This window comes from Cajanus cajan, chromosome 2 (assembly GCF_000230855.2).
Source record: "Cajanus cajan strain Asha chromosome 2, NIPB_CcT2T_4, whole genome shotgun sequence".
Taxonomy (NCBI): Eukaryota; Viridiplantae; Streptophyta; class Magnoliopsida; order Fabales; family Fabaceae; genus Cajanus; species Cajanus cajan.
Genome location: NC_138518.1, coordinates 72,996,511 through 73,022,918, shown reverse-complemented (window position 1 = coordinate 73,022,918; position 26,408 = coordinate 72,996,511). Strand labels below are relative to the sequence as shown.

At 32.9% G+C, this 26,408-nt stretch overlaps 1 protein-coding gene across 1 annotated transcript; it reads right to left on the bottom strand.

Annotated features, from left to right (window-relative positions):
- Positions 1 to 3,200: 3,200 nt before the first annotated feature.
- Positions 3,201 to 26,400, bottom strand: THO2. Its single transcript, XM_020365014.3, has 32 exons — positions 26,026 to 26,400; positions 25,786 to 25,911; positions 24,814 to 24,855; positions 24,620 to 24,679; positions 24,393 to 24,455; positions 23,317 to 23,397; positions 22,719 to 22,790; positions 22,585 to 22,632; positions 22,416 to 22,484; positions 22,189 to 22,322; positions 21,398 to 21,473; positions 20,760 to 20,953; positions 20,130 to 20,210; positions 18,828 to 19,038; positions 18,493 to 18,729; positions 18,323 to 18,403; positions 18,109 to 18,228; positions 17,951 to 18,010; positions 15,920 to 16,047; positions 12,963 to 13,059; positions 12,725 to 12,853; positions 12,103 to 12,206; positions 11,850 to 12,030; positions 11,507 to 11,688; positions 10,666 to 11,272; positions 10,490 to 10,594; positions 7,954 to 8,109; positions 7,793 to 7,873; positions 7,305 to 7,724; positions 5,621 to 6,784; positions 4,707 to 5,011; positions 3,201 to 3,876 (listed from the first exon to the last, which is right to left on the bottom strand). Exons 1-32 carry the CDS (start codon positions 26,158 to 26,160, stop codon positions 3,807 to 3,809), a joined length of 5,619 nt encoding a protein of 1,872 aa, XP_020220603.1. The 5' UTR covers positions 26,161 to 26,400; the 3' UTR covers positions 3,201 to 3,806.
- Positions 26,401 to 26,408: the final 8 nt, after the last annotated feature.

Here is a 26,408-nt window from a genome sequence, read left to right as displayed (position 1 = left end):
TAATAAGTATAGTATTACAATTATATAATTATAATAATAAAATAAAATAACTCTATAGACATATCAAAATCAATATGTTTTCCAAAAAAATAAATATAATAAAATAAAATTACTATGCTTCTATTATGAAAAAATATTAATGTAATTGATAAATTAATTTAACTAGTACGACTAAATATTTAATATATATATAATTAAATTTTAAAATAAATAATACATACAATAAATAAATACTATATATTAATGTATAAATTATATTTAAAATTTTGTAAATAATTTTTTAATATATAAGTTATATTTTTAATTTAAGAAGTTAAAATTTAAAAAAAAAATTGTCAAAAAAATAATTTGCAAAAATACTAACATAATACTCATTTATATTTAATATATAATGATTGATTTTTTTTTTAGACGAAAAAGCTTAATTTTATATTTATTTCTAATTAAAAACCCCATTAGATATAGTAAAATAAACGTTGAGTAAGGGTGTATCCTTTTATAAAATATAATTTAATTAAGTACATATTTAAAATAATTATGATATCATTTTTAGAAAACAATTGTACTCTTGGTTACGTGATTTGCATATTACTTCTTAAATCATTAAACGTGATATTAAATTAAAAATATATAATAAAATTATTTTTATTTTACGTTTAATTTAAAGTCTATAAAATGTACGTTTTATATGTATGAGTATAAACTATTGACTCCAAACAATTAAAATTTGGTAACCATATTTCATAACTCCCAAGCCATTACTATGAAATGTGTTTTTCTCCTCATCTAGTTTGCTCAATGCTTGTCCATGTAAAGACAATTGCTCCACAAAGCTACCTTAAAGCCATGTCAATAATAACATTAACATTGCTAGAGACATTTAATCTTTATACTCTAATTTGAGTAAATTAGACTATACTCCTGAAATTTTATTTCATGGGGGTAGAGTTGTATTTTGAACATTGTATTTCACAAGCCGAGTTTCTGCAAGGTGAAGGTGAAACTGTGTTGGATGATGAGGGTCAAAGACAATGACAAGTGGAAAGATAGATATTTCTGCACTATCAAATATCCTTGGTAGTTATGATGAGAATGACAGTGAAAATAGTGATAATAGTATACCTACAGTAAGATTTAGTGATGAAGAGAAAAAGACTAATGATGCTGAAATGTTTAATACTAGGAATGGAGAGGAAACAAAGAAGAATAACACTTCACAAGTACTAAAAAAAACAAAGACCAAAATCCTCATTGTTTATACAAATCAATAATAAGAGATAGACTATAGTTAAAGAGCACCAATCAACCTGTCAAAGAGAGCTTTAGATGATGAGTACAACTTAGAGAAACCTAGAGATTGTAAAAAATGATAATAAAAAGATGAGGATCATTTGCAAAGAAGGTTGTCCTTGATCGGTATATTGTGCAAAACTTCCAAATAAGAACACAAGACAGTTAAGGACCTTGGAAAATAACCACTCTTGTAGTAGGGAATATAAATTGAGATTGTTGAAATCCCAATAGTTAAGCAAAAGATATTCTCTAGTGTCAAAGAGAATCCTAACATTAAAATTGTTGATATAAAAGACAAGATTCATAAGAAATGGACATTTGACATTACCAAGTCTAAAGCCTTACGAACAAGGAATTTCACCAAATTTCTTGTTGATGGTTCCTTTAAAGAGCAATACATATGCATACATCACTATTGCTATGAACTTTTGAGATCTAATCCATGGTCTACTATTATGTTATGAGTAGAAGCTTACCAAGGTGGAATGAAAATTTACAGCAAGTGGAAAGATTTACAGCACAAAAAAAATATACAACTTCATTATTTTTTACGCAAATCCTAAATGCATTAAATATATTGTGAATTTTGCTTCTTCTTCTAAAAACTATAAATATTATTCACAATAAGATAATTTTGCTTGGGTTGAGAAGAACTAATATGAGTGACAACATTTTCTCTTTAGTATTTAACTTTATTGCAATTACAAAACTTAAACTTAAAAATTAGAAGAACAAATTAGAAATGATACTTGTATGCGAGTCTAGAGTGTGTATCTTTTATTCTAAACGGACTTTTGAAAGGAGCGCAACAATCATCCAATAATAGTGTCATTGTAGAAAAAAAAGACATTACAAAACTGGTGAATTTTCCTTGATTGCAAAGCAGTGAAAGAGCGAAGCTACATAAGCTATGCAAGTGGCTTCTCTGACATGAAAAGTACGTACAGGTACAACACCTCTTGAAGCTCTTCTCCGTTTCTGCCTCCACTTGTCACTCCTTCGCCTTCACTCTCTGAACCCAACTCTTGTGGGGGTGAAGTGTTGGCGATGGAGTGTTATCCAGTGGGGGCGGCGGCACATTGTGAAGTGTGCCATGAAACTCATAATTTGTGACAGCCCTTCATCTGGAGTGTATCTTTGGAGGCATTGTTGCTTTTAGTCATGCTTATCAGACTGATTTCTGCAGCTTCTTCTATCAGATCAGATGGATTTATAACCAACAAAATAGCTTTGATGTGAAGCAAGGCCACGAGAACCAGCATACGCATGCAGATGACACCAAAACTCACTTCACAAATCTCCTGCTACTGCTTACAACCCATATATTCTCCGAGCAAATAAATTAAGTTCCATTCCAATTTAATATGCGAGATTTGTATGTCACCATTCCAGTCCTTGGTAATACATATCACGGTCTATAATGGATTTCTTGCCCTGGATCCATGAAACCTTAAATAGCAATAACATTATTATCATTGAATTTTCCTTTTGTGGTTAACTAACTGGCTGGGTAATGCATCTGAATTTGAAAACTCAGCTACTTCAGTGGTAGTAGTCTTCGGAAATCTGCTCTGGGGACATGGAAAAGAAGAATGGAAGTAAAATGGAATGTTTTTCGAGTGATGTTGAAAACCTACAGAAAAATTGGAGACAAATACCTCAACCAAGTTAGAATCAAAAAACACCTCTCCTCAAATATTTAATTAAATAGAGAATAAGCTCCTGCCAACTAAATAATATTATGTATTTAATTTGCACGTGTATCCCATTTCTAGTTTTTAGGCGGACCAAAAAACTGTTACGTTTTGAATAAAAAAACATATCCGCTTAATAACAGTTTTAATTGATTGGTAACCTATTGGATTTGTTAAGCTTATTTGATAATTCTGTCTATTAGCAAACAAGAATGCACAAATATAGATAACATGTATTCTTGAGTTTGTTCACAGAATAATAAAGTCAAGAGGTTAAAATTCCTAAGCTTGGTTTTCACAACCAAACAAGTACAGCGCTTGATCCTGTCCTCAGGTATATTATTTCTGAGAGGTTAATATTTCATAGATTCAAACATTCAGGAGTCGGAAGATCAGCAAAACAGTTGAGAATGCACACAATTCATCCCTACAAAGGTGCGTCCAAGCCTCTTCATGAAAGATCAGCAAAACAGTCCCACGATGTCTACAAAAATTTATGTTTCCTAGGTTTGGCTATTCATGTAAATTAAAAGTTCAGACGAAATAATCACATTTTCAGAGTACATATGATCACCGGCTATCCAGAATATACAACACTATATACAAGTGTTTGAGACAAGCTGTAATTCCTTCATGCTGACTAAATAATTTGAACAGCTAAAATTTCGTACACAAGTTACCAGAAAAATGAGGGGGCTGACAGTTAAAAGTTTTGTGAACCCAACACCTCAACTCACGCACAAAGTTTAGCATTATAGCACGTGCATGAAATGAACAACCTTTGAATATGTTTACTTGGGACATCCCCCTTTTGATTTCTTACTTTCGGTGCCTTCGCTTTTGATCAGCTCTTTGCCTCTTCTCATCATCCCATTCGCGGTCATACAAGCTAATACTCAATTAAGGGCACGACAGTTAACCAATATAATAACTCATATAAAATATAAACAATTATCTTACACAAGCATTTTTAGAAACTTTTCTTCAACCAGAGAATTTCTAGAGATTCTTTTAATTTCATATCTAATCCAGTTTTTATTTATCATAATTATTCATAAATTAAATTTTAATATAAATTATATATTTAAAAATATCTACTCATTCAAGTTTTAAATATAATTTATATATTTAAATATAGTATTAATTTATATACATAATTTCTTTTAAAATTTTAGTTATATATAATAAACAAACCTATGCATTGAACAGACTAAAACACTAGTTATATATATATATATAAAAGCATCATTTTGCCGCATTTCTAGAATTTTAAATTAACTCTTTTTCTGCTCATGAAAAAGTGAATGAACATCATGTAATCCAAACAAGAATAAATAGCATACAGAGAAACACACTCATTCTTAATGGTTAGAAATTATTGAAAACTACAAAATTAGGAGAAAGGGTCATTAAATAGAGTGTGAAACCCACCAAATTTTGTGTCTTTCAATAAATTTCAACCCATTAGAAAAAAATGTATCAGAAAGTGATCCCGACATTTCTTATAGCATACAATATCATGCATCTCATCTACTTAAGACTTCTTATGCAGATTCCTTCCATGAATGATGAAACAGGTGGTAAACAAAATATATGCAGATCAAGCACAGAAGTAAACAGTCTAGTGGTGCTCCACCAAAAGATATATTGAAAGACACGTACACATGAATTAGATAATAAGCATGAATATCAATATATGCATTTTGCAATTTAGGATACGGATCAGAATCACGACGATTCAACTTGCTGGCCACCTCTTTACCGTGAATCCTGAGACTTGGTTCATCTATGTAACTTGGATGCTGGATGATTGGTCCTTTTCTGTCTCCTCTATCCCTTCCATCATACCCTACAGACATACCAATACCAGGGGGAGGAGGTGGAGGGGCCACTGGTGAGTACTCGCCGGGTTCACTGGTTGGTAGATGCTCCCTTTTAAGTTTGCGTCTCTTGGAAGCGGCATTTAAATCCAAGTCTTCCTTTAGAATGTTTGATTTCTCCCTTTCCCTCTCCCTCTCTTCCACCTGCATGAAAGAACATAGACTATGTAAACATCAGAAGAATAAAGACCACAGCTGTCATCTATCCAGTATATTCAAACACCAAAGGAAGCTATTGTACGTTGAGAAGCACAACTCATAGACACAGTAACATATTCAGCAAAAACTAAAACCCAAATTTTTACGACATAGCAAAAAATTTAAGTGCATAAGCCTGTAACAGTATAAATTAGAAAGAAAATCAAACCATGGGAAGCAATCTTACATTCTGATGTTCTATACTCTTGCAATAATTAACCTACAGAAACTGTAACAATAAAATCCTGATAATGTCTTTCATAATAATTTTTTCATTTGTTGCACTTTCAGCTTCAAGTGATAACTAGTATATTACCCACCAACACATCAACTGAAAATTTGGTAGTTCTTAGTTGTGAAATACCTGACAGCCTGTCATTTGGCATCAAATTGACTTAACAACTATTATAATGTTCACACTAATCCACAAGGATATATGACACGCATAATACTGTGTTTTAGTCCTAACCACCACAAAACACAAAGTACATATTCTTACTTCCATAATAAAAGATCATGTAGAGCGAGAGAATTGATACCAATATTAATTCATACCTTAATTTCCTCACGTTTTCGATCTCGAAAATCATCTTCTTTTCGGCGCTTGGCTTCATCCTGAGAAACCACAGTCTCTTCAGACCGTCTCCTTTCTTTTTCTTCATGCCTTGGAGAAAGTCTTTGAGAGTGCCTTGTAGCTCCATACCTCCTATCAGCATCTTCATCACGCCTACCAGCTCCCACAGATTGAGGAACCATATTAGGAGGTAAAGGGGGTGGTGGAGGCAAGCTTTGTCCATGGAAGCGATCATCAGCATGAGATTTTTCTACTGATACATCATTGTATCGTAATTTATTTCTATCATCCTTGCTTCTTTCATCCTTAGCTTTCTCAGGGAGTCTATTAAAACTCCTCTCATTACCCCTTTCTTGCATTCTCTCAACAGATCGTTCTCTTCCATATCTTTCAATTGACCTATCCCTAGGTTTTTCTGCAACAAAGTCATCACCACGAGACTTATCCAGGCGGTCCAATCTTTCCCTGTGTTCCCTTTCATATCTTTCGTTGCCTTTGTCTTTTGGCCTTTCCAATGGCTTGTCACCTGCCCTGTGCAGACCATGCTCATCTGGTCCTGATTTGTCATCAGCAAATCGAGGATCCATGGGCTTATCTCTTTCAGAGAATCGAACTTCACTTTCAAAATCTCTTAGCTCCACATCCCCTTTCCGTCGTTTACCTAGTCTGTCTGGTTCTTCAGCAGAACCAGCTCTCTTCTGAATTTTATCATTAGACTTTGAAGTAACACCTGTATTTTCATGCCTAGGGGAATGAACTACCCGAGAAGAGGATCCTCTTGTGAAGTCAGCAATATCATTTCCATCATCCTTCACCATAGAAGCCCTAATATCAGAAGACTTGGTAACTCCAACCTCTGCCTTTGGTTCATTACCAGGACCATCCAATGAAATCTTTGCTGGTGGATTTGAACCTTTTGTAGAACCTGAAATGGTGTTACCATTAGCACTGACTGAAGAAGATACATTAGTAGTTACAGTGTGTCTTCCCTCTGACGCATGGGTTTGTAGATCCTTGTCGCTGCTTGAGGAACCAGAAGATCTAGCAACAGGTTTTCCAGATCTACCATCCTCTTTTATGGGATCTAGTTTTGAGGACTTTGAAAGTGAACCAGCAGGCACTGAACGTTTTGCTGAAGTTCTCGACTGAAAACAAGAGAACAAATTTTATTATTATGGATAAAATAATAAAAATGAAAAACAATAATATTGAAAATTAGAAGAGAAAAGATTATTTTAGCAGGGGGAGAAACAGCACACCCATGAAAAAGATATGCTCTAAATAAATGTGAAAAGCCTTGTCAGGCAGGTGTCCACCAAGATTAATGCAACAATTATTATATATACTTATGAAAATCAGTACAGCAGTGCAGACAGCTGCACAGAGAAGTGCTGAAGTTGGAGTTCTATTATATTTTTTAAGTTGGTAACTTGGGTTATTCTGTATAAATGCAATTTAACAAACTGTTTGATTTAAAACAATGACGTTTAGATAAGGGTTGATTATTTAATTTAACAGTAAATTAGTAAAAGTTCTTCAACTATGTGGAGGCATCACCACCAAGTAGTCAACAACGCAACACAGGAAGCAAATTGAATTATACACAAGCCCATCATACAATTTGAAATGCTAACCACACAGCATAACAGAGATATTAAATGCTACCTCAGCAATTCTTGTCCCATGTTCATCTGATGCTCTATTTATGGATTCTTCCACTTGCTTTGTGTTTTCCATAGATTTTGACGTCCCAGGTTGTACAGAAGGAGGCAAGGATGATGGAGCATCCAATCCATTAACCATTGAACCACCCTTGAGTTTTGTGTGGCCAGAATCAGATTTTGTTGCTGTAATGCTTTCGGTTCTGTCTGACTTGCCATCAGCATTTTTTGTTCTTATTACCTGATCTTTAGCTGGGTTTCCAGAGTCTGCATGCTTTCCACCGGCAGGTTCAGTCTGTGAAACATTGAGATTTATCCCACTTTGTACGGTTGCTGAATTCCCAGCAGAAGTTTTAGTCACAGATGGTGCAGGTTTTAACTCAAGATAACCCATACCAAATTCTTCATCAGTAACCCAAGAAGGCTGCATAATGGATGAAAATTAGTGTTGAAGAAAGATAGGAGTAAACTTCTAGTAAGCGACTAGCATACCTTCCTAGCAGCCAAAGCTGCAGCGACACCAGTTGCCAACACCTTAAGATCCTCTCTTTCATCACTTTTAATCTTAGCTACCTACATGGAAAATGAAAAGACTTAAATGCTAATATTTTAAATAACTAGCACAACAAAAGTCAACAATAAGGATTACTTACCCGTTTTTCAAGGTTTATCCCACTCTTCCGAGTAACAGGGAAAACACTAGAAATTTTTGTCAACATTATAAGAGCATTTCTTATTTCCATGTACTCACTAGATTCCAGACACTGAATTAATAACCGTGTGATTCTTTGACTCCACTTCCAGTGTACCTATCAGCCAAAAAGCAAATATGAAACTGGTCCTTAAACCATTACTTTATCTTCTGTAGACTATCAATTGATCAGAATGAAATAAAGTATAGCCTCAGCAAAATGATATATATATATATATATATATATATATATATATATATATATATATATATATATATACATATATATATAATGAATAGCTTAGCATTATTGCCATGAAGATTTTGACTGTACCATTTGGTAAGAGCTGACATACCTTTTAATTGTAACATTAATACTTCTTAAATTCTCAAGACTAGTACCTCTCACATTTATTACTTTTTATCTCTTACTAAATACTTATTTTGTTTCTCTGTTTTCAATACATTACCCATTATTATTATTGTTATTATTATTATTATTATTATTATTATTATTATTATCTCTTCCTATATTTTTAATCTCACTCAAAATACACTAAAAATGAGAGAGAAAAAAATTATTTAGGATTAGATTTATTAATATTAGAAAAGAAAATTCATGTTTAATGATTAGAAAGACAATTCATGAATTAAAGATATTTATATCATTAAAATAAATATCGGTCTCAGAGAAAATACAAATACTTCTTTAAATATCAGAATTATATATATATATATATATATATATATATAGGGAGCATATCAAGTGAGAGGAATTTATTATGAGAGGGTGAGAGGGTTAAAATATAACCCTTAGATTAATTTTCTCTCACTTGATTAAATCCCAAATTTTTTCTCACTTGATTAATCTAAGGGTTATATTTTAACCCTCTTACCCTCTCATAATAAATTCCTCTCACTTGATATGCTCCCTATATATATATATATATATATATATATATATATATATATATAAGTATGTATGTATAGTTGTTTGCCAATCTTTTTAGCAATACATTATGAAATAATTATCAAATAAACTGATAAAAATTATATGCAGGATGAATGTTGTACAAAAAATATCATATCATTCCTCAAATACATGACATAATTTTTTATTACATAAAATTTATATAAGTTTTATTACCTTTATTCTCACTAGAGGGATAGAGGCACTTTGTGCCTCTAATTAGGGGTGGGCAAAAAAAACTAAACTGAACTGAACTGAACTGGTAGTGAACTGTACCATAAAAAACTGAACTGTTTGTAAAAAAACTGAACTGAACTGTTTAAAAAAAAACTGAACTGAACTGTTGTAAAGTTGAACTGTACTGAACTATAAAAACTGAACTGAATTATAAAAATTGAACTATTTTTATAAAAGAATAAAAATTAAATGTGTTTAACATGTTATGTCTTAATGGATTAGCTCGATAGTCTAATAACCAAAACTTTAGAAAAAAAGTGATCTGAAAAAAATTTGTATCAATTTTGTCGAACTTAACGGATTAATTGAGTTATGTTGAACTACTTATTTTTAGACTTAAAATTCATTGAGTTTGTTTGACTTAATTTTATATTTTTTTCCTTTGAAAAATTTAAATAAAATGGAAAATAAAGTAAAGTTGGCAAATGTGTCCTATTTTGATAGATCAATGAGTCAAAATTGTTCAATTCAAAATATCATAACAGTTTAGTGCAGTTTAAATTGTAGTTCAGTTCAAGTTTTTATAGTATAGTTCAGTTCAGTTCAATGACACAAAAGAATAGTTCAGTTCAGTTCGTCTGAACTAATATTTAGTTTAGTTCAGTTAATATGAACTACTTTTAAGTTCAGTATAGTTTTTATAAGTTCAGTTCAGTTCAGTTCGTTTTGCCCACCCCTACCTCTAATAGTTATTCATTAATAAAATATTAGAAAGTTGTGTATAATTATTTAAAGAAAATTTAAGATTTTTTTACATCTGGGGGTATAATGGTCCATTAAAAAATAGAGACCAAAAAGCGGTTACATCTCCTATATCCCCTTTATAATAGTTATAGATTATATAAAATTTTAATGAAAAATATTTCAATGGTATCAATAAATAGAGTACATATATGATGAGATAATATTTTAAATATTTAATTAAGGCTGAATTATTTTACAGGATGAAAAATATTTTCATTAAAATAACTCTAAATATTAAAAGTTGATTAAACTATATATTCATAGGCATGGCATAAAATATTTACCTTAACAATTTATATATATTTATTGATAAATTATTTTCTCATTATAAGTATGTTATTCTCTAATGTTTCATTACACTTTTTCAAGATAATATCTTCTCCATTAAAATTTATAAATATTATAATGCAACATATTTTATATCTAGTTATTCTTCATGCGTAGGTGATACACTAGTTGAGAAAGATAATAAATAACCATTACAACTAGATAACACAGGTAAGGAGAAAATTCACAGCACTTTAAACCAATACACAATTGAACTTGCCTTAATGAATTGCCCATAGGTAACTCGCTGGCTATTTGGATATCTATAATAAACGGCAAAGCCTGGCATGTTGCCACACTCACGTTCATAAATAGATTCATCACTCTGGAAGAAAAAAAAAGGTGAATATTAAAAACAATGAACCCCAGAAATTAACTTAAAAAATAAAAAAGTACCTTCCAATGGTAAGCAATCTTCAAAGTCTCATACAGAAACCTGCCAAGCCTGCCAGCCTCATATTCAGTGCAGCAGCATATCATTGGTTGAAGGGTCTTACAAATCAGAACATCTATGTGGTTGACTGTGTTAAAAAAGGGGGTTCCTAGGGAATGAAGTGTGTGTACAAACATAGCACAATAAACAGCGTCGGGCATACTGAAAGTACAGCGTGGAAATATACAACGCTGAAGAAACTCCATGTTGATCTTCAAGGTGTCAGGACAGGAACTTAACCAGTTGTCTTTTTCATGAGAAAGCCGTCTATGAACAGATGCAACATTCTCTTCATGTTTATGCAGTTCACTAATCAGACGATCAAGAGATTCTTGAATTCTTTCCTTTTCTTTCTTCCTCTTTGTGATTGCTGAGCTTGAATTGTCAGAAAGCTCCTCCAAAGATTTAAGATTAGCATGCAGCTTGGCTATTTCTGACTCATAACGATTTTTTGGAACATACAGATCATATAATGTAAGACCCCAAAATGTCGCATAGAGATCAGGAGATAGACTATTCCATGCTTTTGAAGGTAACATCGTTTTGACAGTATCAAGAAGATATGACCAACTGCATACAGCAACAAAATAGTAATGGTAATCCACAAAATAGCAGAAATAAACTTTGCACATCTTATTGTGTATCAGAAACAGATAATAATTTACACTTTTGATTTAAGTTTATCAACTGGAAAGGCATAAAAAACATTTCGACATGTTGGAGTGTTCAACACCGATAAGATTCATGTCAAAGTATAGATAGGAAGTTTTAAGGAAACGTGATTAAAAAAGTTAGAATTATAACCTGATAGGACTTTGAGCAGAGCCAAGATTTAGAACCATACTAGAAGAATGATCCGAAGGATCAGACTCCAAATTCATAGATGCATCACTTGCAGTATTTTTATCATCCAAGGGCCAGCAAACATCAGGATACCTCTGAGACTTGAAAAGCCTCATTACAGGGCGGTATATCAAGAACGCAACCTACATGCAGGGGAGAAAAACAGCAATGAATACAGGTTCAAGCAAAGAATGATGTAACATTAATGCTGCAACTGAAGTTAAAACCAATTGCCAAAACCCAAAAATAATAAAATGATGAAGCAATTATCCTAAACAACATCTAGGAAGGGTAAAAAAAAAACCTCAGGGTCCAGGTGGTAAAGGTGGACCAGGTCATTGAGGGAGGGAATAAGAATGGCATAATTTGATGCTGGTGTGACTGCACTGCAAAGAAATTCCACGTATTGAAGGAGAGTTCCATGACATCTATCAAACTGCTCACTAAGCATTTTAATGTAGGGGGCATCTGCATTGATGACAACCCTGCAAAAACATTAAATTTTGAGAACACAATCTTGATCATTAGTTGTAATATTAATAAGTTTATGAGCTTACAGAGAACGATGTTGAGCAATAAGGAGTAACAGGGGTATCGCCAACTTTGGTTCATCTTTTGGAAGTAATGCATCTCTAAGTCTGCTAGTTGACTTTATCAATGCCTGCACTTGTTATAAGATAACTCATTAACTTACGAAGTCAACCACCTAGTCACATGTGGAAAAATTAAACAAGACATTATTCCACTAGAACTAAAATTAAGATTTAACTATAGAGACTTCAGAAGCCCATCACACAACACATGATTTATTAGAACCTATATAACATGATGAGTATAAAAACACAAACACCAAACGCAACACAATATTCAATCAGGAGCAGATCATCCAACAAATAGGTATTTGTTCATACTAATTCACTTTCAGGAAGTTCATCTTTAAGCTCATGCAACTCAGACAATGCTCATTCTATAGATATCTCTCAAAATTTTCCAAAACCAATGTAATCTGATATGTGTTAATTAACCAGTCTGTTCAGACCAACCAACTAGGCCAGTGCAAATTAACACAGTGAATTGCCAAACCTAACAAATTATGTCTCTTTCGTACCTGGAGAGAATTTCAATCCATTCAAACCGCAATGTCATTAATAGCTTGCTTCTAAAACATAGTTTTTGTACCTTATTATTCCGAGTAACACCAAAAGATGTTGCTTGATATCTGAGAGTCTCACTCCCTGCCATTGAATCCAGCTGTTCCTCAGTCAAGTTCTCAGTGTACTGGACATTTGCCATTTGTTGAATAAGCTCCTGAAAAACCAGCAAAAATATTTATTTGTAGCAAACATTGGGATTCTTCACAAAATCCGTATCTCATAAGATTATTCTTCATTAGAAAAAACAGATAAAGAAGGAAAACCTGCAGTAGAACAAGCTCAATTCCCTGCCCCTTTTTTAACTGGTTAACGAGATACTGGAAGAGGCCCCTTAATTCCATTGATGGGTACTTCTTACACCTATAATGAACAAATGATTTGAGCTTATGAAAACATTCAGAGAAAATTGTGCTTCTGGAAGTAATAATCACATAGATCCTTGAAAATAGGAATATTTTAGAAAATTAGATCTTTAATGTTTATTTTTCCATGTTGCCTAGATACTTAGTATAGCTAGGTATCTTTTATTTTGTAATTTGTGTTGGCATTGAGTATCTTTGCAATATTCTTTAATATAAAGGAATCTATTCTGCTGGGTGGAATAACCACTCAAGTATATTCGGAAAATATATGTTTCTCTCTTCTAACATTACTCATTTTAAAACAAAATCGGTCGATGATAAAAATGAGCAATCAAAGACAAACTATAAATTACAAGTTAATACCAACATGGACAGAACATAATTTAAAGCAAAACCAGCAAGAAATTGAATCCACAGTTTTATTAACTAGAACCATGTCGATGAAAACCCTCTTAACTTGGTATATAATAATTGCCACACATATCCCAAGAATTCCACCAAATTATATGGAGAAATTGCTGAATCACACTGTAGGGAGGAAATCAGATTCTCCTATCACCCACAGATGATGAATGTACTCAACAGCATAACCTACATCATATTCACTCAAAGACATTATGCACATTACATCCTATACTTGTTCACAATATTTGACAGCCAACAATATTGACTGATTTTTTTTTTAATTTCTTTTCTACTTTGCCTGCTATTTATTTAAATTTATATAATTTTCTAGTTTGATAATTTAATAAATATGTTTACAAGAATCAAACATTACTAATTTATCACTTTGATCTTGGTCATTTTTCTGTACTGAATCATTTAGATTCGCTACCTTCATTCCAATTTCCTATTTTTATTTGACATTTATTTCACGACTTTATTAAGCAGAAATAAAATCTAAAGAATCTATTTTCTGTATCTGCGTCATGCACAGTAGGCAATTACAGCTCAAATTGGCAAACCAATAATATAAATATAATTAAGGGACCTTGAAGGAGCTAACCAATAAAACAATACACATCAATTCATCAAACAGGAATTCAGAAAAGCTAAATGTAATAAACACACTCAAATTTATGCTATATTATTACACACTCAATATTTTATACAACAAAAGGGAACACTGTAGAGAGAGAGAGAGAGAGAAGATAACCAAACCAAACTGCTCCAGGTAATTCAATCCCCATCCCTCCAAGGCAAAAAAAAAATTCCTAGCAGAATATTGGCACCCGAAGTTGTTCGAGATTTAACGGGAATGCTCAGCAAAAATAGTGCAGCCACAAGCATATCATTCTTCATTTTTGAGGTATATAACTCAGTAAGACCAGACATTACAAAATAGTTGTTATGCTATCCGTTCATCAGAAGATGGGGATCTCGGTGTTATAAAGACAAATCATGAACCAAACCATTCTGTAGTACTGAATTTTCCATCTTCCTCTTATTTGAAGAATAGAATACACTATCTAACAATACAACTCCTCCATTAGGCCCATTTGTAGATATACACGGTGAACAGTTCACAAAAGAGTTAATGGTTTCCTTGACATATTGCAGCCTCCATTAGAATCACAAGAGGAAAGTAAAACTAATAGAGTAGACCACTTACAAGAATTCTACTACAAATTCAAGTCTCGTCAGATGGATCCAAACCTACATCTTATCAGCCCAACACCAAGGACCAAACATTCATGACCAAAAGTTAGAATTTAGCAAGAATGAGTAGTTATCACATAGCAACCAGGTTACTCCCTGTCCACATGGCCAACAGCTTAGGAATTTGTTCCCTTAATTCTTTGAAAATCATCATGAATTAGGCATAGAGAAAACAGTATCATAAAGTAATATGGATCTGTTGCCTCCTGAACATAATACCCCCCATCAATGACATTAAGATCATCCCATTATTGACATTAGAAATGACCAAAAAATCATTGAGAATCACACATATCATGCATACAACATAGATCATCCTTCACATAATAAAAACCTGAAGACTTCCAACAGATGTCATTGCATTTTGCAAGTACCAATTCCTTCATCTCCATTAACTAATTGTATATGACATCTTCATTTAAATCAGACAACTCTCCAATCATGGTATAGTGGTTGCAGCTGACAAGTCACTTCTATATCTTAAATGGCACTTCTTAACTCTTTGAATCTCCCTCATAAAGTTATAAGGACAATGGACTAATATAATTATGAACTTTGAAAGGATAACACAGAAATTTCCTCCACCCCCTTCAACCAACAGATACCCATTCCAAGAAAATCCATCAGCAGATACCAGAAATCACACATCATACAGCTGTCTGTGCATGCCCACCAACTAGCAAGCCAAGTGGTTTGAATTGATCTGACATTACCACTCAGGGCCATAAAAATCTGCTATGATCAGTAATCCTGCATTTGCTAAGGTTGATCTGCAACCTGGAATTTAATACAAGGCATCCCGCATATATCTAAATTCTATAGGAAGGCATAAATGTACAAATGTGACCAATGAATTCATTATCAACTAATATTACCTAAGCATACAATAACTCCAATAAAATAAGAGCGTGCAAGAAATGGCTGTGACAAGAGAATAACCTAAACAACAGATGGAAGACGACCTAAAATTTGTTTCTAAACCAATAATGTTGGTATTAAATTGATGCTTTAATCAATAGAACAAAATGTACAAGCCAACAAGATATAGCCACATATTCTGATGACAAACTGCAAAAGGATCAAATTACTTCCTGTAATTATCCAGATGCACAGGCCAATTTGTCCAGAAAAAGATAAACCTGACTTCATAACTCAATCATAGGAAATAATATAAATGACAAGAAAACAAATAAACTTACAGGTGACCCCAAAATGAAGCTAGAGATTGAAGCCAGTCCGACAAATTGAGGCCATCATCCTTTAACTTGTCACGTCCTCCAAGTGCCAAGCGCTCAATCACGACATATTCTAATATATCATACTCAAGCTGTTAAAAGAAAAGAGTAAACAAGGTTCAGAGTAAAAAACTATCTTCCAATGTTAAAAACAACTTTAAAAGGAAGAACACATTGAATGCACAAAAAAAAAAACCTTATCCAACTATGTGATGTTGGCCATAAGGATCACGACACTATTGAATTAAATGTTTGATTAAAAACCAAATTGTCTATTATTCACCATGAGATCCTTTTTCATAATTTCCTACTTTCCTCCAACACCCTTCATGATCTCCCACTACCACTTTACACAAGGCTTAAAAACCAACTTCTCTAGAGGACTTTAATGAAAAATGGAAAAGCACCACAACATACAGTGAAAAACTGGATGATTTATATGAGTGGAACTAGCATAAAATAAGACATTTTTCATCAAAATACTACAGCATCTCATTTGCTGTTTGAAGATTTTAATCCCTTTTGTATTCACCTGTTTCAGAAGAAAATTAGATCAAATGGTAATTTGGCTGATGTGTCCTTGTGGACAATAATGTAGAGTTCAAGGATCAGTTTTTTTGTTCTTTAGCACACGTTCTTTTAGGAGGCAATCTGTAATCCACAACCTGCTTCTTTCTGGGGCTAATTGAGGATTACAGATTAGTGAACAATTAGCCCCAGAATTAAGCTCATGTTTAACCTAATTGGGAAGCTTCTTTTTTCTCCCTGGATGAATGTGTTATTACAAGGTAAGGCGAACTCAAAGGATAAAAAATAATAAGATTTTCTTAGTTCTATACTGGAAGAGAATAGAAAATATCTTATTTATGTTAGATAATTTTTCAGCCAAAAGGATGAGGGAGACTCATTTTTAGTGAATTGGCATAAAAACATTGCCTGGGTGTGTGGCGGCTACTGCAAATCCCGTACTTTTTTATTTAATCGAAATAGAGGGGAAGAAAATAGAAGAGATGAATGAAAATGCCAAATTTCCACTGATTGGTTGAAATGAAAAAGAGAAAAAAGTGTTATTATTTATATTCATCAAAACAACATAACTTCTATTTTATTTCTTTTACTTCTATTCTTCATATTTCTTTTCCTCTTCTTGCTTTTCTCTCTATTTCACCTCTAATACAGTTAGAAATAGGAGCATTTCATGTTTATTAACACCTTCCAAGTAGCCTAGTTAGTGCTTAACCGAGTTCAATGTTGTTCTCTTGAAAACAGTAGTTATTTATTATCTTTTTAACCATTCTTAGAATAAATCAATCAATCTGCTGAGTGGAAAAAACTTGAGCACATTCAGAAAATTTTTCACAAATACAAACATGACCTTATGGAAAATTTTGATGGAAGAGTTTGGGCATGAAGGATGAGAAAAAACTTGTTTCTAAATTGAGAGACTCATAAATTATAAAATGTTAATAAAAATGAATGAGGAACCATTGGAAGCTTTTACATGATAATCCCTCATTTTATTCTTCAGAATAATTCTCAAATATGGGCAGTGTTCTCCCTTTCCCTCCAAATTCATCCATTCAAACACACTTGTAAGATACTAATGCTCTCCAGTAAAGAGTGGCTAAAAATATAATTTGCACCAAAATTGTATGAAAATATAAAATATAAAAAAAAAAATTAAACAGATCAGAATACTCAACTTAACTAGCAGTGGATGAAGCCCATCCAGAGCAACTAGGCCTGGAAAAATATTTACTTTTCATTCACTTACCCTATATAACTAATTGAACCATGATCAATTATTTCAAAGATTTAATTCTTCAGTCAGGGGCAAAAGTGTTCTAAATATTCACATCACTAATGGAAAATAATTTCCACAAATACAATGTATATTTCATGTCTTACTGCTTTCTATGAGATCACAGATAATGCTATCACTAATGAATGCAGCAAACATGGAAGGAAAGTAAAAACACAAAGCCATATACACACCTGAGTTAAGTACTTAAATGCATCCACTACAGGAGTAATCATGTCTCTGTAAGCCTCAATCTGCACATCACATAATTTCAAAAATTAAAATAATAGAAATCATCAAAAGCAATCAGGTATCTACAAATTTCAGTGTACAGGCACTGCTAAATTAGCACCTGATAAACAATTGTTCGAAGGACAGTCATAGGATTGGCATGAGCTAGTTTTGCAACCATCCGACCCAGCTGCTTCAAATTTTCCTTTGCCAACCGTTTTAAAATACGTCTGGTGTCCAACTGCACAGAAAATAGTGAAGAAAATCAGGATAACAAAGAATCAGGCCTGCAACATTCAGCACAGATGGTACCAAACATGAATAGATCTGCACACCTTGGCCGTTTGTCTTGCAGCTAAGAGCATAGGAACGCGTTCATCATCTTTTTCCCATTCACCATACAAACGATATCGCACCTATATAGATAACATGCATCAACAGAGCTCGTTGATAATAGCTAATAATATATCATGTAAAAGCATAAACAACTAACAAAAAGAAGAACCTCATAAGGGAGGAGACTCATTAGTTCCCAAATTCCCTGGCCAACAGCTGGATTTGCAGGAATTAACTGCAGAGAAGGCAGTAGACATGTTCCTAAAGCATCCTCCACCCTTAGCCTTGCCTCCTTAAGATGTAGGTGAGGATTTCCAGAAAAATGTAATTGAGTATCCAAGGCACCTTCACCATGACTTACAAGCTCAAGAGCAGAAAGGTAATAACCTCTCAACACCCTACAAACCTGCTCATGTTTGAGGGGAAAATAAGAGAAAGAGAAGACATTATCAGCAGAAATTAGCAAGGAGAATGAAGTTAACAAACTATCAAAACTTAATGCACCTTCTGCAACAGTACAGTATCACGGTAGAGATAAGGTCCAGTACAAGCAAGCATCTGAAAAAGGTCCTTTGGAAGGTCTATGAAAGAATCGTGTCCTGAAGAGTTGTCTACATCCATAACATCAGTGCTACCACCTGTGGACGATCCAGGATTTTGAAGATGTGTCTGGCGAATAACATCATATGCTGAAGACATTGACTTCTCGATAAGCCTGGATGAAGATCTCAATATTATTTAAAACTATAGTATAAACAAGCATTCGGAAAAACTGTTAACCACAATAAAATTCAAAGCTAGATGGTCTAATAATGCAGGATTTAAATGCATGCACATGCTATAAACACAGGCAAATCATGAATGTTAGATGTAAATTTGGAAAATTTGGAATAGTTTTTCATGGTCTAGTTCAAAACGCTTTGGAAGAAAAGAAAGGCATATTTTGGTAATAGTGTGTAATTTGTGTTGTTCTCTGGGTGTACTTGGTTGGTGTGCGATGTAACATCTTCAAGGGCATCTTGTTTGGCCGTGTTTCAGGATAAGATAGATTTTATGCCTTCACTCAATGTTCCATAATAATAGCTATTTCACGTCTGTACTCAACCACAGATAGCGGCATGCAGAAGCTGGTCCCAAAACTGCTAAAGCAGAATGCAGGATGACTGCTACTATTATTTAGTTATTTATATTGTATGTTATATTTTATTTACTTTTTATTACTATTATTATTTATTTATTATATTGTTATAATTTAAATAGTTTACTGTATATTTTATTGCTTTTATTATATAGTTTATTATTAATCTTTAGTTTATTATATTTTATATTATGTTTTAATTAGCTTATTATTTAGTTTATTATATTATATTTTATGCTTTAAAAAAATATATAAAAAAAATGTTAAACTAGACTCAAATTAAATCCCAACAAACCCAAACTAAAAATGAGGGGGGGAATGATCTTAAACCAGAAAGACAAAAGATTAATATGGGCAAATTGGTAAAAGGTTTATAATGGGAAAACAGAAAAAGAAATAAATGAAAAGGTTTTAAAGCTTGTAAGTTGAAACAAATATGGGAATGTTATATTCCGGGAATGAATTTTTAATTCACACTCTAATATGCAGAGGAATTGGATAGCAAGGGTGCAATTTTGATGAGAAGTAGATTTTGTCTTTCAGTCTCTATTAAAAATAAACAGACATCCTTGTCTAAGTTGCCATGTTTTTGCAAACGCGTTCTCCCAAAAATCAACTTTACCATAAATACATTCAAGATGGAGAGGGAGAGTATACACAAGTTTTACCTAAACAAACTGTCACAAATTTGAATATGTTCCACTGCATTGAGCGGTGAAAGGCGTTCAAATAGAAGACGTGCATGATACCTGTGAGGGGAAAAGCAAAAGATCCCATACATATATATATATATATATATATATATATATATATATATATATATATATATATATCATCAGAGAGAAATTCTAAGAACACTTGTACCAAAAAAATGATTTAGTTGAACCATAAATCAACTTATTTGGAATGAAAAGGAATCAAATCTTCAAGCAAAATTCCATAAAGTTCAAGAATCACACTTGATGCTGACTAAGTCACCATGTAAAAAGATTAACTGATAAATGTGTGTATTTATAAAAGAATGAAAGACAAATATCTCCATGCAAAATGGAACGAATTTTTATTATTTTCATTGTTAACATATTAAAACTCATTATATATCCAAATAGCTTAATATATTCATTATTCTTTGGCATAGTATCCAAAGCAGTTTTATCATTAACATAGAAGGTGGAAGCCTATTCACTTAGCGAAGACACCAAGAAATAAAGCAAGCCAAAAGAAGAAAAACAACATAGCTTGTGATGGTTACAGTCTTTACCATCACATGCTATAGTAGATTCATAAGACAAGCATACCAGTCATCTACTGAAAGAAAGCCAGTAAGTAGGCCCAAAGTCTGACTGTTTTGAAGTTCAGTTGTTCGCTCTTCAATTGCATCTGTTTCCATGTCTAAAGCAGCAAAGAGATCTATATTGACATCCCCCTGTTTCTCATCATCCATTAGATCTTTTCCGGTTGCAGCAAGGTTTATTCTTCCAATTTTATTAGCCTGTAATTCAGATTGTCAACCTTTTAGAAATTGAACAAGCAAAAACTAATTAAGAAAACAATAGATGATAGATTAAAAGAAAAATCAAGTATATATATGTTAATATTATGCCAAATCAACACTGACACAGTCATGCTTCAAGCATCAAATATCCAACAATGCAAAGAGGTTAAAACAATAGAAAAATGAAAAGAGACTAGAGAGATTGCAAAGCTAAATTTTTCACAAGCCAACCCAATTGGTTTAATTGAGATAAAGCAAGACAGAAAGGAGTGTTCTGAATCAGAAGCATGGAAAGAGACTAGACAACTTTACTGACCACATTTACTTTCTCAATTTATCTCCTTTCTTCCTCATAAAACACTTCTTCATCCCAAAATAATAATAATAATAATAATACACACATAAAAAAGTTAATCACATGTTCAACAAAAGCATGAATACCTCGTCAAGGCGCTTGGAAGAGAATGTATTGTAATGCTCAAATGCCTCATCATCCTTGGGAAGTAGATGAGTATATCTGTTGTCAAAATGATAGTTAGAAAATTCTCAAACATCACATAATATAAATCTGATTCAAATGCCAGTTGCATTATCACAATACATTAGCAGTACATATGAAAAACAAATTAACACAAAATAGTAACCCAAACAAATAAGCTTAACGCAAGCATGACTTGGTGCCAAACAAATACACTTAATTTTCACATACCTAAATATCCAAATACTATAAACTGTAACAGTGTAAGTGAAAAAAGAAAGTATCTAACAATTAAAATCACTTAAATTGATTTATGACAAGATGCATGTGAGAAAACAAAAAAGAATTCAATACCAAAAGAGAGCAAAGAACACATTCACAAAAGCTAAGTGAGCAAATGTATTACTTAATTTTGCAATAGACAAAATAACCAAATAAACTTGAATGATCTAAAAAAAACTTGATGCTCTAAAAAACCCATCTACAACTTACTACTCAGTTTTTGGTATGATTATATGGTGCATCCTTCTATGCAACATTTTTTCCTAAAAAAGTTAATAGCACAACTCACATTAAATGGAGTGCTAATGAGAGTTTATCAATTACAATAATGATCTTGTACGTCACCTTCAGTGCAACCACCACCACTTATAATCATGGAGCCAAAAATTGATTCAGTATTGGATTACTATGTGTTTAATTTTAAATAAGAAAGCTGCTTGTGATTTGTAATCAGTGAATTAACACATCTTACATGCTATCAAGATCAATAAAATCTTGCTTCACCAGCAGGGCTGTAAGTCTATAGAGCCCAAATGGAACAGGACTGTTGACTTCCATGCGCTGATAATATTGAAATTTAAATCCAAGAATCTGTGAAGCATGAGACTGCAATAAAAAGGACAAATTATTACATGAAAATTCGTCCCTTCAATATTGCAAAATAAATATAGGGTTGACCTATGCTTTTATTTTATCCACCTTTGGAAAAATAGGAATCAACTCAACAAACACGCCATCATCAGGCTGCAGTTCAAAACACTCAAGAACCTGATAAAAAACAAACATCAGAAGCTAGATAAAACATGAAATGAAAAAATAGATAGGAATGTTAGTTAATGAAAAAACCATTTAAAATGATCCAACTCACAATATCAAAAACGCGATTTGGGTCCAAATCAAAATGGCCGATTAATGACTGCAGAATAATTAAAATCAGTATTATGATCATCATCGTGGAAAAATATGATACCAGAGTAGTAATGTTCTTAAAATTATTAAAACCTTAATAATGCCAATTGTTGCAGCAGATGCTTTTTGAGTAGGTGCTTCAGAGTCCCGACAAAGAAGAGTAACCTACACGATTAAACTAAATTCAATATAACATACGAAAGAATCTAATATGAAAAAAAAACTGATGCGCAATTCTCCCAAAATATCCAACTTAAAGATAACATGCAGATTATGGTGAATATTCTATAGTTACACTTGCATCTCCCCAACCATACAACATGTAACGACATCATAAAGAACTGTATGACTTAAAAAAGCCCACACAGTTGAAAGAATATACTTCAATGTAATTTCAATTGGCCATGTCTTAGTCTAAATAAAACAACTAAAAAAGAAAACACAAAGCGCCCAAAATACAAAATAAGCATTACTATTAATCAAGAGCAAACAAACCTAATTAATGATGAGGTACATGCATTTATAAAGGATCCATACAATGTATATAGAACAAAATCATGCAATAACAAAATAATTGTTAAAGATGAGATCTTCTTAAGCCAAAATTTCAAAGGTTGTAATAAGCATTAAGTAATAAATAATTCACAGAAAACATCCTGAAAGGTCTAGAGATAGGAAACTATGATTATACCAGCTTTGCATAGCCCTCACTCTCTTCTCTGAGAAGGTTGAATTTGGTTTGTTGATATAGGAGTCGGGTATTAACTCGGACCTGAAATCATCAACACAAATGAATCATATGCATTCAAGAATGGAATTTCCATTCATGCTGACACACAATTATTGTATGTTTGACACAGGCAACATAAGAACCAGATACAACAAGTGCTTAACATCAAAGAAGCTGTGCAGTTTATGCAATCAGGTGTATTTGTTAGGTAATCAATGTCCTACTTGCAATTGTATATACCACAAGATAACTTTGTGCTTATGGCTTTTCCTCGGTGCTCTACTCAGCTGTTTCAAAGGCCTTTCTAATATAGATATGCAGATAGACAGATTGGTTACATTGATATAGACCATAGGCATCATACAGCTCTCCCTAACTTGTGGTAAGTCTAATTCTGAAATGCCCAATCGCTTATTTCTGCAATGCAGTCAACTACTTTCCATTGGAACAATCTTTTGGGTTTCTTAATAAGCAATGGGTTTGTTCTTCTACCTTGCAGCAGTTCCTGATGGTTTGTTATATTTGCTTTAATGAAAAGAAAGAAGCCACATTTCCAAGGCAACATACAGTTAATTATATTCTGTGTATACCTTGGTTAGAGTTTAAACCAATGCATCTTGGAGAGTCCCACCTAGATGTTAAATCCATTTTCAAATAAGATTACATTTTAAACCTCTCTTGGCTTTCTGTCCATGATTGTTCGTGCGTAGCCTTGCTGCATTCTTAGCTTTTCAGTTTTTTTTTTGCTATCATCATTTTGCTACTATGTGTTTTGAAGGATAATTCTAAAATTATAACAATTTTTTCTATCACATACATGCACACATATTAGATTGCTAACTTCTCCTTTTGATGGAGGCTAACAGTCTCCACCTTTTCCTTTGGACAAAAAATCAATTTATTTCCCCTTTTAAAACTCAACTTTTATGAGTGTTTAAAATAAAAAGAAAGCCGAAACAATAGGAATAATCAAAACAAAAGAAATAAAAATAAGCCCCTGGTATTATAGCATATATATACAGAAATAAATAGCTCACCTCTTTACCCTTCAACTCTTGAGCCTTAATTTTGATCAACTCAGCCTCCCCCAAAAATTCTTCCTACAAATGTATAACATAACATAAATAATAAATAACAAATAATATTTCCTAATTGCAAGAAACTTACTAATGCATTAACTAATATGCCTTAGCAAAGTTTTTCAGCAAGGGAACCAGAAGCTATAAAATGAAATACGTAAAGGGGGAGAAAGGGGGAGAGCAACCTCACAACGTTCTTGAAGTAGCCTAACTGGAACCATTTCAGATTCCACAAGCCATCTTGCCTAGAAAGATAAAAAAAATTATAATAAATTGTGAAACTTTGCAAGGAATGAATAGCATAATGGTTACTATGAAAAGATAAAGATTTACACATTGAGATTAGCATCAAATAAAGTATGTACAACGAAACACTGACCAGTTTGACAAGACGAGAACGGAATTCTCCTGACATTGTATGCTGTAACCAAGGAGACATAAATCATCAGACACTCACTCACAATCACATATCAATACATCATTTTATTAATGTTCCCTTACATTCTTATCTTCCATTAAGTATCAAAGTTATCTATCCCAAATGGTGGCATGTGACAGGCACAGCTAGCCACAAAAACACTACAATTTATGAGCTTGACAGAAATGTATTTTATTTTTTTAATATTATTTAATATTTGCTATAATTTTGACCACAAAAGTGCTACAACTAAAGAAGTATTTGACATGACCATGCAATTTATGTATCCAACACAGTTACGACAGGATGCAGCTACTATTTAAAAGGGTCTATGTAAGATTTTTGAAAAAGGTCCACAAATGCAATTGCAATCACAACATCAAGGTTTTGAGAGTCTCCACGACCACGATTGTGGCTACAGCAATCGAATTGTCCAACATTTCCCACAATATCAAGGAAACCACTCTCGCAATTTAAAACCTTCTGTCTATGCTTCTTACCTATTATCACATTCAATTTCGTAGCAACTACGAGTAAAACACTTTTAAATATGCAACTACAAGTAATTGACATGTCCATGCAACATTCCAAAGGGTATATTCAAGTGTTCAGAACAGTTACAATGGACATAACTACTATTTAAAAGGGTCTATGCTTCCTAGTTATTATATGATGGCATTCAATCTCAGTAGAGTTCAAAAATAAAAGTATAAAACTATAAAAATGCAGCTAAAAATACTTGAAGTGTCTCTTCAGATTTAAAAACACTGTTTAGAAGTTTCCATGTTTCTCACTTAGCTTATATATACTAGAAATGGAACTAGGAGAGAGACCGAATTCAAAGCTATAACAGCATATTGAAGGCATGAGAAGGAGAAATAAAGAAGGATTAGCAAAAAAAAAAAAAAAAAACAGCGGCAGTAAGTAACTCACATCTTGAGCCATCTGGGTGACTATATCAGCAAAATTTGAAGCTATTTTCTCAGTCGAAGCTTTATCTGAAAATATGACAGAATCTAACGCTACTTTACACTTCTGAAACGGCAATTCACCCCGAACCTGGAAGCAACCCAGAACAAAAAATCAGTCCCCAATCCACAAAATGAAGCAATCAAAACAAATAAACAAAGAAGCAAAATTAAAATTAATTCATTGGTGTGAAAAGGAACAAACCATAGTCCAGCAGAGCTCGTAGAGGAAGCGAAGCATTGGGACAGGCTCGGAAACCTTGAGGGCAGGGTTGCCACTCCTCCATTCGCGAACATAGTCCTCTGTAACGTATACACACTCTATGGGTGGAAGAGACATTTCTCGGAAGGTGGGAAGCGTGAGATTCGAGGTGAGCAAATGAATCGGGAAGGAGGGTTTAAGAAGAGAATCACACTTCCATGAACCAAACGCAAATTCACAAAAATTTTAGGGTTTTCAGAGAAGGAAGAAGGGGTTAGCGTTTCGGAACATTGAGGATTGCGGTGATTGAATTTTACAGAAAAAATAAAATAAAATAAACTAAAATCCCTTTATACCATTTGATTTGATTTGATTCTAATTCAACC

What these genes read in the sequence shown, in the direction of transcription:
- THO2 (XM_020365014.3), bottom strand. Translation starts at nt 26,160, where the DNA reads ATGTCTCTTCCACCCATAGAGTGTGTATACGTTACAGAGGACTATGTT. An exon ending in TGATTCCTATTTTTCCAAAG is followed by an intron (nt 22,323 to 22,415) that starts GTGGATAAAATA and finishes TTTTTATTGCAG; the next exon opens with TCTCATGCTTCACAGATTCT. An exon ending in GGATAAACCTTGAAAAACGG is followed by an intron (nt 7,874 to 7,953) that starts GTAAGTAATCCT and finishes TTTTCCATGTAG; the next exon opens with GTAGCTAAGATTAAAAGTGA.